Consider the following 11,869-nt stretch of genomic DNA (forward strand, 5'->3'; position numbering starts at 1 on the left):
AGGCTACATAATACCTTACCTTATTTCATTACGTCAGACATTACGTCAGACCACAGCTGATCATGCTATATAAAACCTTACACCGCTCAGTTCACACGGGTGTGATTTTTTATCGTATGTTGCACGTTGTATGTTGGACCAAGGGTATGGGCACAAAGGAAAAAAAAGAAGAAAAAATTTACTTTTGACGTGAATTGGACTATATTGTACTTTGTCACTTTGTCAAAACCAACAATTAAAAGAAAAAAAATAGACAAAGGTCTGACTATAACAAATAATTGTAAAATGCAGTATAGTCTATTCAAGCTTTCAAGGCCATCTCAACATTGGGATGTTGAGAGAGAGAGAGTTAGAGAGAGAAATAGAGAAACAAAGCAATAGAACAGTCCTCTATATCAACTAATGTAATAAAATGGGTATTTCAAAAATAAATGAGCATAGGCTTATGAGTAGGCCTACAGAGCAGCACAGTTTTAAACTCTATACTTTTTGGCGCATAGGCCTACTGTATGCTTGTAAACACAAACTGATGATCATGCAATATGTAAAATGAATTCCAGGGAAATTAAGTATTTAAATCCACTGCAGTGATTTTCCGTTAGTTAGCACCATGAGTCAACTTGATCCTCAAGCAAGGTGTGTGAGGCAGGCAGAGCGGGGTGTATACTTATCAGTTTAGACTAGTCATTGGTTAGACATGGGTTAAGGTTAGGTTTAGGTGTGCTGCCCCGTGGGAGGTTAGGTTTAGGGTGGGGTGAGGGTTTGAGATAGGTTGAAAGGGCCGGTTCTAGGGGGGGGCAGGGGTGGGCATAGCCCACCCAAACGTGTGTCCTGCCCACACAATGTGGGTTTGACACCCCACCCGCGCCGGCGGAGTCGCCCCCCTTACAATTCTGTCTGCCCACCTGAGTGGGGCTGGCTAAATCCGGCCCTTTAATGACTGGTCTAACCAATGACTAGTCTAAACCAAAAACCGTCTAAACTGCATAAGCTTATATCTATAAGCTACGTATTGTGTTGCCCAATAATGTTGTTAAAACGTCACGCAAAACCAGTTGAGCGGAACAATGAATGCTGATGCCGTAGCTGTTGAAGTGTGGGTGTGTCTGTGAGAAATACTTATATATAGCTAAGCAGAGCTTTGAGCTTATATCAGCTTGTGGTGGAGCTGTCAAGCAGACACATCCAAACCAATGGAACGTGAGTTGTTTCCCGTTATTATAATTATACATTTTATTTTGTTACATTTCGTGCCTCTATTACTTGCACAACCTAAGCCGTTTTTTATTTTTTTAATATTATATTTAATTATATTTGGGTATTTTTAACCTATATTACCATTTCTGAAACAGTCCAGCTATAGTGGCAAATTCTAAGATTGTTTTATGATGTCCACTGGTGAAAAGTATACTAATTTCAATTCTTAGGTATTTCTTTTGTACTTCTCCACTACAATTATTTGAAAGCTTTAGTTACTAGTTACTTTGTAGATTTTCATTATTATTACAAAACACACATTAACCACTTCAGCCCTATATACATTTCGGCCATTTGAAAATAGCAGATCTACAAGCTCACAATGCGTTGCGACACATTGCGAGCTTGTAGATTTGCTATTTTCAAAAGTTTTTTATACATTTGAAAACTTGAAATGGGACATTCTGCGTAATGAGTACTTATACCAATACTTACTCAAGTAAATGTTGAATTCCGGACTTTTACTTGTAAACAAAGTATTTCTATATTGCAGTATTGATACTTTTACTTAAGTAAAACATTTGAGTACTTTCGCCACCACTGATTCTAACATTGTTTTATGACTTCTGTCGTTGATGTACAGATTTGTGTATAAATGTATATACATTGAAGTATAAATACCAATTTTAATTCAGTGTATAAATCAGATCAGATCAGATTCAATGTATTGAAACTGTACAGAGTATACAAATACTTTGACAATGAAATTAAGTGTGGCGTCTAGCCAGAAGTGCAATACAGTAATGAGAAAATAAATACATTTTTTGAATGTAGTAATATATACGGAATAATAAATATGAAATAATAATAAATAAGTCAAGATTATGTTAGAAAGAAAGAACAAAGTATAAATATAACTAAGAACAACAAACTGTACACGTGCAAGCAATGCATGATGAACATGGGCGGAGTTAATGGGGGTGCAGGGGGGGGCACCGCACAGGAAGAACAAACTGTACAAGTGCATGCAAGCAGCACCTAAACCTAACCTTAACCCTCTCCCAACCCTTAACGCACCCTCACCAACCTTAATCGGGTCGTTTTAACGCACCCCTCACAAACCTTAATCCATGCAGTCGGACCAATGCTATGTCGAACCAAAATATGCCTCCCCAAGCGATGCATGATGAATATACATACCGGTATGCATATTATACACACCCACACACACATACATGCCCTAACATGCTAATGTTATGGCTTCTGTCGTTGACGTACTGTATACAGATCTGTGCATAAGACACGTGGACCTGGACCATGCCTGGAACCAGGAGAGACACCGGACTCAGGACTTCAGCTGCGCCTCCTCCTCCAGCAGCTCCCGAGTCCTGGTCCTACGCAGAGGAGCGCCGTTCAGGGTCACGCTGCTGCTCAAGGGGAGACCCTTCAACCCTCACACAGACACGCTTGTGGTCAAAGCTCTGTTAGGTATGTATGGGGAATTCACAATGTACTTGAGTGTGGGTGGGGCGCCCGCTGGCCTAGTGGTCCAGGCAAATGCCACATATATAGGCTCGATCTGGCCTGACAGCGTGTTGCGTGTTCGAGTCCCGTTCATGCATGACGACCTTTGCTGCATGTCTTTCTCCACTCTCTCCCCTTCTCTCTCTCCCTCTTTCCTGTCCGTCTTCACTGTAACTATCAATAAAGGCATAAAAGCAAAAAAAAATCTTACAAAAAAAAGAAGAATGGTACTTGAGTATTGGCATCAAAATGTACTTTAAGTACTAAATGTGCAGAATGTCCCGTTTCGAGTTTTCAAATGCAGACTTTTTTTTAAAATAGCAGATCTACAAGCTCACAATGCGTCGCATCACGACCCTTCCTAACATTTTAGTCCAGTTTTTATTTGTTGATGAAATTGTCAATACATTTAGTCTTATAGTTTTAGTCAGCATAGCTTAGTTTTAATTTAGTTTCCGTTTCGTTTTCGTCAGTGAAAAAAAAGGTATAGTGGACAAATTATTTTTTGTCATAGTATCAGACAGTCGACAAAATCAATAACCTCCGTCATTCTTTACACACTGTCCGCCAGGCCGCCTGAACGTGACCATGCCGGTCACGTTCTCCGACAAGGGCTCTCCCTCCCAGTGGAGAGCTTATTTCGACCCCCAGCAGGGCCTGAACCCCCAGTCCCCCTCCGTGTTCATCTGCAGCCCGGCCGTCGCCCCTGTGGGGATATACGGCCTGCAAATGTTCCTCTCGACTCCTCGCAGGCGTAGACGGAAGCGCTACAGCATCTGCAACTTCACCCTGCTCTGCAACCCATGGTGTCCTGGTGAGTGAGAACAGATAGCAATGAGGAAAATAATAAGATCATGCATTTAAAAATCCATGCAGAAACATGTTTTATTTGGTTTATTTGAAGCTGTATTTAAAATGTTGTTCCAAAAATGTGTTTTGCAAAAATTCACCTGTTGGTGGCACTATAACAGGCCAATGTGAAAAGGGCGGGATATATTCCTCAGCCTAGTAGGAAAGTCTGGGAAAGATTTCACGTAAATTGCACGCTGCGTTCATGATTTGAGGCTTTTTGTTTCAAAAGGGCCAATCCTGCAAACTTTGAAAGGCAATGTTAGCCAATTAGGATGGAATATGAAATATCGGACAGATCCATCTTGAACACATGACTATAGAGATAATGTGTAACGATTTGCGGGATTTTGGATAGAATCTGGAGGTGTAAAAATGTTTTTCAAAAGTCAGCCTCCTGGTGGCGCTATAACAGGCCGTTCTGGACATTTTGGGGCAGAGGCTCATCATTGGCATCCAGGGAGTGTGTGTGCAAAATTTGGCATCGACCGGGTTAACGGTGCCGGAGATTAGCTGTTCACAGACGGACGGACGGACACACGGACACACGGACGGACGGACGGAGTGCAAAACATACTCTCTCCCCATGCCTTCGGCCTGGTGGAGACAATGACCGGAGATTATAGGCTATTTTTGGCACTCGTATATGTAGCCTCTAAGAAGATATTATGTATTTCCAAAAATGTATTTCCAGAATACAACTTCACAGGAAATGTTTTGCTGTATGAAGCTATTAAGACAAATCCATAAAGAACGTATTTGGTCTGCCGATGTGGAGCAGTTACCTCAGTTCATAGGACTCTCAGATTCTTTTGTATATTTTTGCCCACTCATTTTCACCTGTAAGTCAAGTTGAAGTTAAAATGAATGCCTTATTTGTTTAATTGCAGAGGATTCAGTATTTCTTCCTGCTGTGGATCAAAGAGAAGAGTACATCCTAAATGATTCTGGGATGCTGTACATGGGAACACCCACGAACATGTCCACCAGACCGTGGTCGTTTGATCAGGTGAGCATAGAATGCATTGAAGTGACATATTCAGTTAACCCCACACTATTACACTATTTACACTATTACACTATTATACTAATTGTGTATGACAAGTCCCAAGTAAAGTCTTTTACACTTTTTATTTGGAGTCTCAAACAAGTCCATGTTGGAAGGTATCAAGTCTCAGTCAAGAGAGGGCTCAAGTCAAGTCAAGTCATGACTCATTGGCATACACTGACACCACGGCGCATAAACAGCGCCTCAAACTGTGACTCCGCCCACAAACGGGGGAAGTTGTGATTTTCGCTCGTTCACTGCAATGCAATTTGCGGCATTTTCAAAACAATATTGAGCAGAGTAGCGATTATCAAACGTATTTGCAATGCCATACGTTGAAAGATCTGTTGCCCGTGGACAAGGCACGCTACCTCCGCAAGTTAGATAGCATCGGCATAGATGTTTGTCCGTATGTGATTAAGGATTGGACCAAGTTGCATTGGCAGCCATAGAAAATTCCGGGGTAAATTCTTACCCCGGATGTGACGTTTTTGGGCGTTCCTGTCTAGCGTGGTGTCAGTGTATTGAAGCCCAAGTCGAGTCCAAGTATTTGAGGGGAAGAGTACTTCATATGGCAGCCAATTCTATGGGATTTTTAATGTTTGTTTAGAGCACTCGTTTGCCAGCCAAGTCTATGGACTTTAATGTTTGTTTAGGGTATTAAATGATGACGTAAGACGTCATGTGGCCGATATGAATACAGGCCCTCACATCACACAAGTGTGATTCTTAAGTCATCAAATGTGTCAAGTCTCAAGCTCACACCTCTGCCAGCAGGACATCTGCATCGCATGTTATGTTATACCCTTCAACTTCCTACGTTGTTTATGCTATCGTCTCTAAATGAAGCAGAAATGGACAAAAGTCTATCTCGTTATAAACAACAACAACACTGTCCGCTTTGTGCCTCACTAGTTTGAGCCTGACATCCTGGAGAGCTGTCTGAATCTGCTCCAAGTCAGCCCCCAGCACATCAGGAACAGTGGGGAAGACTGCCTCCAACGGTCAGACCCGGTCTACATCAGCAGGGTCGTATCAGCAATGGTCAGTACGTACTATACGTACACATTTTTTTTATAGAACAGATGCTGCACTTTAAAGAAGGAGTGCTGTGATGTTTTTCCAATGAGCATCAGGTATCAAAAAAAGTGTACAGTATTTGTTAAAATGACGTTTTTACGTGGACACGCCCACCAGTTAATTAAGTGGGCCTGGTTTGCCTTGGGTGGTGATTCAGATTCAGATTCAGATACCTTTATTTGCCATTGTGTAAAACACATAGGAATTTGTTTTGACATTTGCATGTGTGGATTTCTTATTCCTTTTTTCACATATAGGGGAAAAAAATCTCGGCACTCCATCTTTAAGATGTCTGACATGTGAATGCAGTCAATGCACACACACATACGTCTACTCACTCATTTCATGCGGTGCTGTTTCTGCGTCGTTCCGTTGCAGATAAACTGTGAAGACGACCGTGGAGTGCTGAAAGGGAACTGGTCGGGGGACTACAAGCAGGGCGTGCATCCGTCCACGTGGACGGGCAGCGGGGACATCCTGAGACGGTGGGCCAAGACGGGCTTTCACCCGGTCATGTATGGACAGTGCTGGGTGTTTGCTGCCGTCATGTGCACAGGTGTGATTGATTACACAAGAAGCGGTGGTGGAAAAAAAAGTACTCAACGGCTATGATTTTACGTCAGCGGTTCCCAAAGTGGGGGGTCCTTGAGGGAGTTCCAGAGGGTCCTCAGCTAAATGATAGTTTGGAACCAAATGGACCCTTATGGGTCTGTAACTCTGAGAGTGTACAAATGGAACCAAACGGACCAATCTCAGAGTTAAATTAACATTGATTTTACAATATAAATTGGGGTCCCAGAGATAGAAATGCCATTAAATGGGGGTCCGTAGACTAATGCATCATGCATGTCACACTGGGGGGGTCCTTGAAATTAAAATCTTTGAGAATCACTGCTAGAGCCGTAAAAACCTTCTCTTACGGGGGTCCCTGGCATATCTCTAATTATCCCGCGGTCCGCGGGATAATTAGTGTCAATTTGGGGGTCCTTGACATGTAAAAGTTTGGGAACCACCAACTTACATCATTGTGTCTGAGCAAATAGTCTCTATTTTACGTCATGATGATGATGTACGCCCCTCACTTCACACAGGTGTGATTCTTTTTGTAATTTTTAAGTAAAAATACTAATACTGTAATGTAGAACTACTCCGTTACAAGTAAAAGTCCAGAATTCAAAATGCACTTGAGTAAAAGTACAAAAGTATTGGTGTCAAAATGTACTTGAAGTACTAAAAGTAGAAAGTACACATTATGCAACATCGCGACGCATTGTGAACTTGTAGATCGGCTATTTTCAAATGGCTGAAATGTACATAGGGCTGAAGTGGTTAATGTATGTTTTGTAATAATAATCAACATCTACAAAGTAACTATTAACTAAAGTTGTCAAATAATTGTAGTGGAAGTATAATATTTGGATCTGAGATGTAGTGGAGTAGAAGTAAAAGTATTGGAAATTGGAAATACTCAAGTAAAGTACAAATTCCTCAAAAGTGTACATAAGTACAGTAAATGTACTTAGTTACTTTACACCACTGACAATAAGGATTTAAAAAAATAATAAAAGTTGAATGGGACGAATGGAACAAAATGAAAGCTTAAAATATGGAACCAAAACATCTTCTTTCTGCCGTACTCTATGTCAAAGCTTCTTCTCTTCTATATAGTATATTTAGAGACCTAGTGTACTTTATTTACAAGATCATATTTCATACAGCACAGTATGTATGGTATGTAGGTGTGTGTCTGTCCGTATCTGGTTGTGTAATAATGATGTTTTATCTGTCTATCTTTCAGTCATGAGAGTTCTTGGCATTCCATGTCGTGTTGTCACAAACTTCAACTCTGCTCATGACACCAATGGCAACCAGGTGATTGAGGAGTTCTACAGTGAAACAGGAATGAAGTTGCACCTCAGTAAAGACAGCATATGGTCAGTATTCACTCTGTTTTATTATTATTTTTATGTTTTTTTTTGCAACTTGTTGTTTTTTCATTGTCAGGGTTTAAACAATACATTTATATTTATGCATAGCATAGCAGCATTCTTCACAATACAATATTTCACATTGCCTTCCCACTAGCGAGACAGCAGCAATACAAAAAAAACATCTAAACAAATAAAGAATACAGCGAAAGTGAAACAAAAAGAGAAGAAATGAAAAAGGGGATAGAGGGATCAATAGAGGGTATGCGTGTGACATCATCATCAAACCAGGAAGTTATGCAGGAACGCCTACTGAGTGGCAAAAAACTACTTTCTGACCTTGACAGCCCATACATCCACACAGAAAAGTCTTCTTTTGCATTAAACAACATTAAACAACATTAAACAATGTTAAACTCACTTTGCCTGTTGCTTTGCCACTCGATTTGCCACTCGATGTGCCATTCACTTTAAGCATGCGCATACTCTCTATAGTAAAAACTCAAAAGTCAAAATTGTACCTACAGTATTGAGTTCATGTACTTAGTTAGGCTACATTACACCACTGATCAGAATTTAAATGTCTCGATGGAAGACTAGAGACCTGCACCTCCAACCACTGAAAATGTACTAGTTATATTGTATTAACATACTCTACAGATGGATTCAAACAGCATTAGTTCTGGAGGATTGCAACTTTATAGGGAAACTGAACCCAACTTTTGTGACGTGTGAAGTGTGTGAGTTTGCTGCCATCTTGTGGTTTAAAAAGGTTGAGACCGTGTCTGGTGTCACTGGCATGTAAACAACACAAACTGTCTGCAGCTATTATACAACTTAATAATGGGTGTGTTAGATAGATTTATGTGAAGGCATTGACAGTGCTGTGTTGCCACTTGGCATTTTGGCATGATCATAGTGGCATACCTCCTAAATCTAACAACCATGTTATTAACTACACTTAGGCCTACGCCCTACTAGGTGCTGATGGCTATGTCGGTTTGTCTGTCCGTCTGTCTGGCAGTGGTGTAAAGTAACTGAGTACATTTACTTAAGTACTGTACTGTACTTAAGGAAGATTTTGAGGTATTGGTACTTGAGTATTTCCAATTTCCAATACTTTTACTTCTACTCCACTAAATCTCAGAGACAACATTTTTACTTTTACTCCACTACGATTATTTCAAAACTGGTGGTTAATATCCAGTCGCACTTCAACCAGACACATTCCTATAGCATCCTTTGTTGGCACGGCGATCCAGTCCGCAATCGTACAATATTTTGAATCTTTTGGGGCAGTTCATGAAACGTAACTTATCTCACACATATCTTACTATTGCTGACAAAGTGCACCGATATTCTGAAACATGTCCACTTTGACAGGAACTTCCACGTGTGGGTGGAGTGCTGGATGACCCGTCCAGATCTGGGAAGTGACATGGATGGATGGCAGGTTCTGGACCCCACCCCCCAGGAAAGGAGTGGAGGTGTGTGTGTGTTATTTTAATATGCAATTTAAGCAAACAAAGAAGTTAGGAGCTTCCAGGAGCACCAATGGTGGGGAGGTGCTGACCACGGGAGACAAACTTGACATAGGAAGGAGAGGTCGCACAGCTCGTAGTCACGATGCAAAAAAGATTAAAAATGATTAGGTTACCAACGTTTCGGCAAACAAAATGCCTTCTTCAGGGTATTATTTTTGCCGAAATAATAACCTAACCTAATAAAAAGTAAAAGTAAAAATAAAAAGTGTTTTTGCATCGTGACTACGAGCTGTGCGACCTCTCCTTCCTATGTCAAATATGCAATTTAAAGCGGCAATCAATAATTAGAAAAGAAAAAAAAAAGTGAATAAAAAGGTTATTTGAATCGATCTGTATGGTAGAGCACGTTACTATACAATATAACTACAGACAACTTACAGATCCTGGTCGGATGAGCTCAGTTCGGGACTCTCCCCAGGTTACAATTTAGGCAATTGACCTATAGCTAAGCCCCTCCCCAAACTGCTATGGTCCAATCACAGCTAAGCATAACATGGGTTAGAGACAAACCTCTCCACCAATAGTTTTCCTATATAACAAAACATTGTTTTAAAATATAAATGCCATGCACATATTTTTCCAGTGCATATGGCAGGATTTGGAAGAGATTTTGAAGGTCTGGTTCCAAAAATTAACCAGTATTTAATGTGTAAAATCCATGATATTTACATTGGAATGAATGAGCCCGGTTGGAAAGTGTCCAAGTGGGAGTGGGAGTGGGAGAGGCCGGGTCTTAGCTATAGGTGAATTGGCACCGTGTGAAAAATGGGTTACAAAATCGTGGGATTTTCTTTTGTTGATCGATTGCAATGTTTTTTTCATCTATTTTGCCTGCATTATTTTGTAATTCAAAGTACAGTGAATTAATTCCACTTCTTGTGTCTCTCTCTTTCTCAACCCCCCCCCCCCCCCCCCCCCCTCCCCCACAGGAGTATTCTGCTGTGGGCCGGCACCAGTCGTGGGCATCCGTGATCGACGCATAGACCTGCTTTACGACGTGCCCTTCGTGTACGCCGAGGTGAACGCTGACGTGCACACGGTGGTGGTGCGGCAGGGCCAGGTGCTCAGCTACACCACGGACACAGAGAGAGTGGGGTGCCTCGTCTGCACCAAGGCTGTAGGTGTCCCCCGGCCGCAGGACATCACAGGAGACTACAAAGATGTCAGGAGTACGTATGATGATGATCCACATATATAATGTTCAGCCATTGTTAAAAGACCTGAGACCAGATTCTACACAATTCTTCTAACTCCTGACAGTATATATATATATATATATATATATATATATATATATATATATATATATATATATTAAAAAAAATATATATATCAGAAAACCTATACTCTTTTCCAAGTGTCAGTTTTCACAACTGAATGACTACTGAATGAGATGAGTACACAAATTAAATGTAGAAAAATTAAAAGTTTATTTTTATTGAACTCATTGATGATAATTATTTATTTTTTAAAAACCTTTTTGATGTTGAAATAATCTGTATTATTCTTATGGCCGATATGGCCTATTCCGATTATGCTACAGATTAATCGCGCATCCCTAATATATATGTTTCTATGTCAGTGGTGCTCAAACCTTTTCATGTCAAGAACCCCTGGAATTATATAGCCTATATGTTGTTCCAGGAACTCCCCAGACGCAAAGATTTGAGTTAAAAAAAAAGTTTGGCCAGCGGTCCAGGCACCTTGGCCGGTAGCCCAAGTCTGGCAGTGTGCCGTGGGTTCGACTCCCGATCCCGACGGCCTTTACTGCATGTCACCCCCCCCCATCTCTCTCCCCATTTCCTGTCAGCCTACTGTCTGTCCCTCCATAAAAAATATAAAATAAAGGCGAAAGCCACAAAAAAAACGTTTTGCACACATTTTCACGATTTTTCGAAAAGAGCAGATCTACAAGCTTGTACGATTGTATATCTGCTATTTTTCAACAGCTACAGTTTAAAATAATGGTTAAAGTGGTTAAAGGTGACACAGATGTGTTCCACGTCTCAATGGGTTAATTTATACTCTGTCATACTACTGTATGTGTGACTCGCACACCAGAAATATCAGATCTGCAAGCTCACAACGTGTGACATTGCATTGCGATGCAACATGTTCTGTACTTGTTCATCTGCTGTTTCTGGCCTGTGATTGACAACTAGTGTAGGACAAGGTATAATTAACACACTTCTATCTTCTTCTATCATCTTTACAATGCAGTTCCGGATGCGTTACATATGTCCAGAAGTTCTGCCATGTCAGCTGACTCAACAACAAGGAGAAGTAAGATGGATGGATGGATGGATGGATGGATGGATGGATGGATGGATGGATAGATATATGCTGTATATATAGATATTCACTGAATTACAAAATGATGCATAAGAATAATAGATAGATAGATAGATAGATAGATAGATAGATAGATAGATAGATAGATAGATAGATAGATAGATAGATAGATAGATAGATAGATAGATAGATAGATATCCACTGAATTACAAAATGATGCATAATACTTTTAGATCGATAGATCGATAGATAGATAGGGGCAGCGGTGGATCAGGGGTAGAGTGGCTGGATGGTAAACGCAAGGTTGCCAGTTCGAACCAGGCCTCCCCCAGAGTTATTGTCGAAGTGTCCTTGAGCAAGACACTGAACCCTTAATTGCTCCCGATGTGCAGGTTGGTGCCTTGCAT

At 40.8% G+C, this 11,869-nt stretch overlaps 1 protein-coding gene across 1 annotated transcript in view; it reads left to right on the forward strand.

The window, feature by feature from the left end:
* Positions 1-2,453: 2,453 nt before the first annotated feature.
* Positions 2,454-11,869, forward strand: part of tgm5l (transglutaminase 5, like) — a gene marked incomplete at its 5' end in the record, with an annotated part of 11,628 nt that continues 2,212 nt past the window's right edge. The window contains 9 exons of the mRNA XM_079510751.1: positions 2,454-2,685; positions 3,293-3,535; positions 4,461-4,579; positions 5,534-5,662; positions 6,008-6,254; positions 7,497-7,632; positions 9,010-9,113; positions 10,100-10,339; positions 11,391-11,453. Coding sequence (XP_079366877.1) covers positions 2,454-2,685; positions 3,293-3,535; positions 4,461-4,579; positions 5,534-5,662; positions 6,008-6,254; positions 7,497-7,632; positions 9,010-9,113; positions 10,100-10,339; positions 11,391-11,453 — 1,513 coding nt within the window. The remainder of the gene's footprint in view (positions 2,686-3,292; positions 3,536-4,460; positions 4,580-5,533; positions 5,663-6,007; positions 6,255-7,496; positions 7,633-9,009; positions 9,114-10,099; positions 10,340-11,390; positions 11,454-11,869) is intronic.

The sequence above is a fragment of the Electrona antarctica genome (genome assembly GCF_951216825.1).
Source record: "Electrona antarctica genome assembly, chromosome: 9".
Lineage (NCBI taxonomy): Eukaryota > Metazoa > Chordata > Actinopteri > Myctophiformes > Myctophidae > Electrona > Electrona antarctica.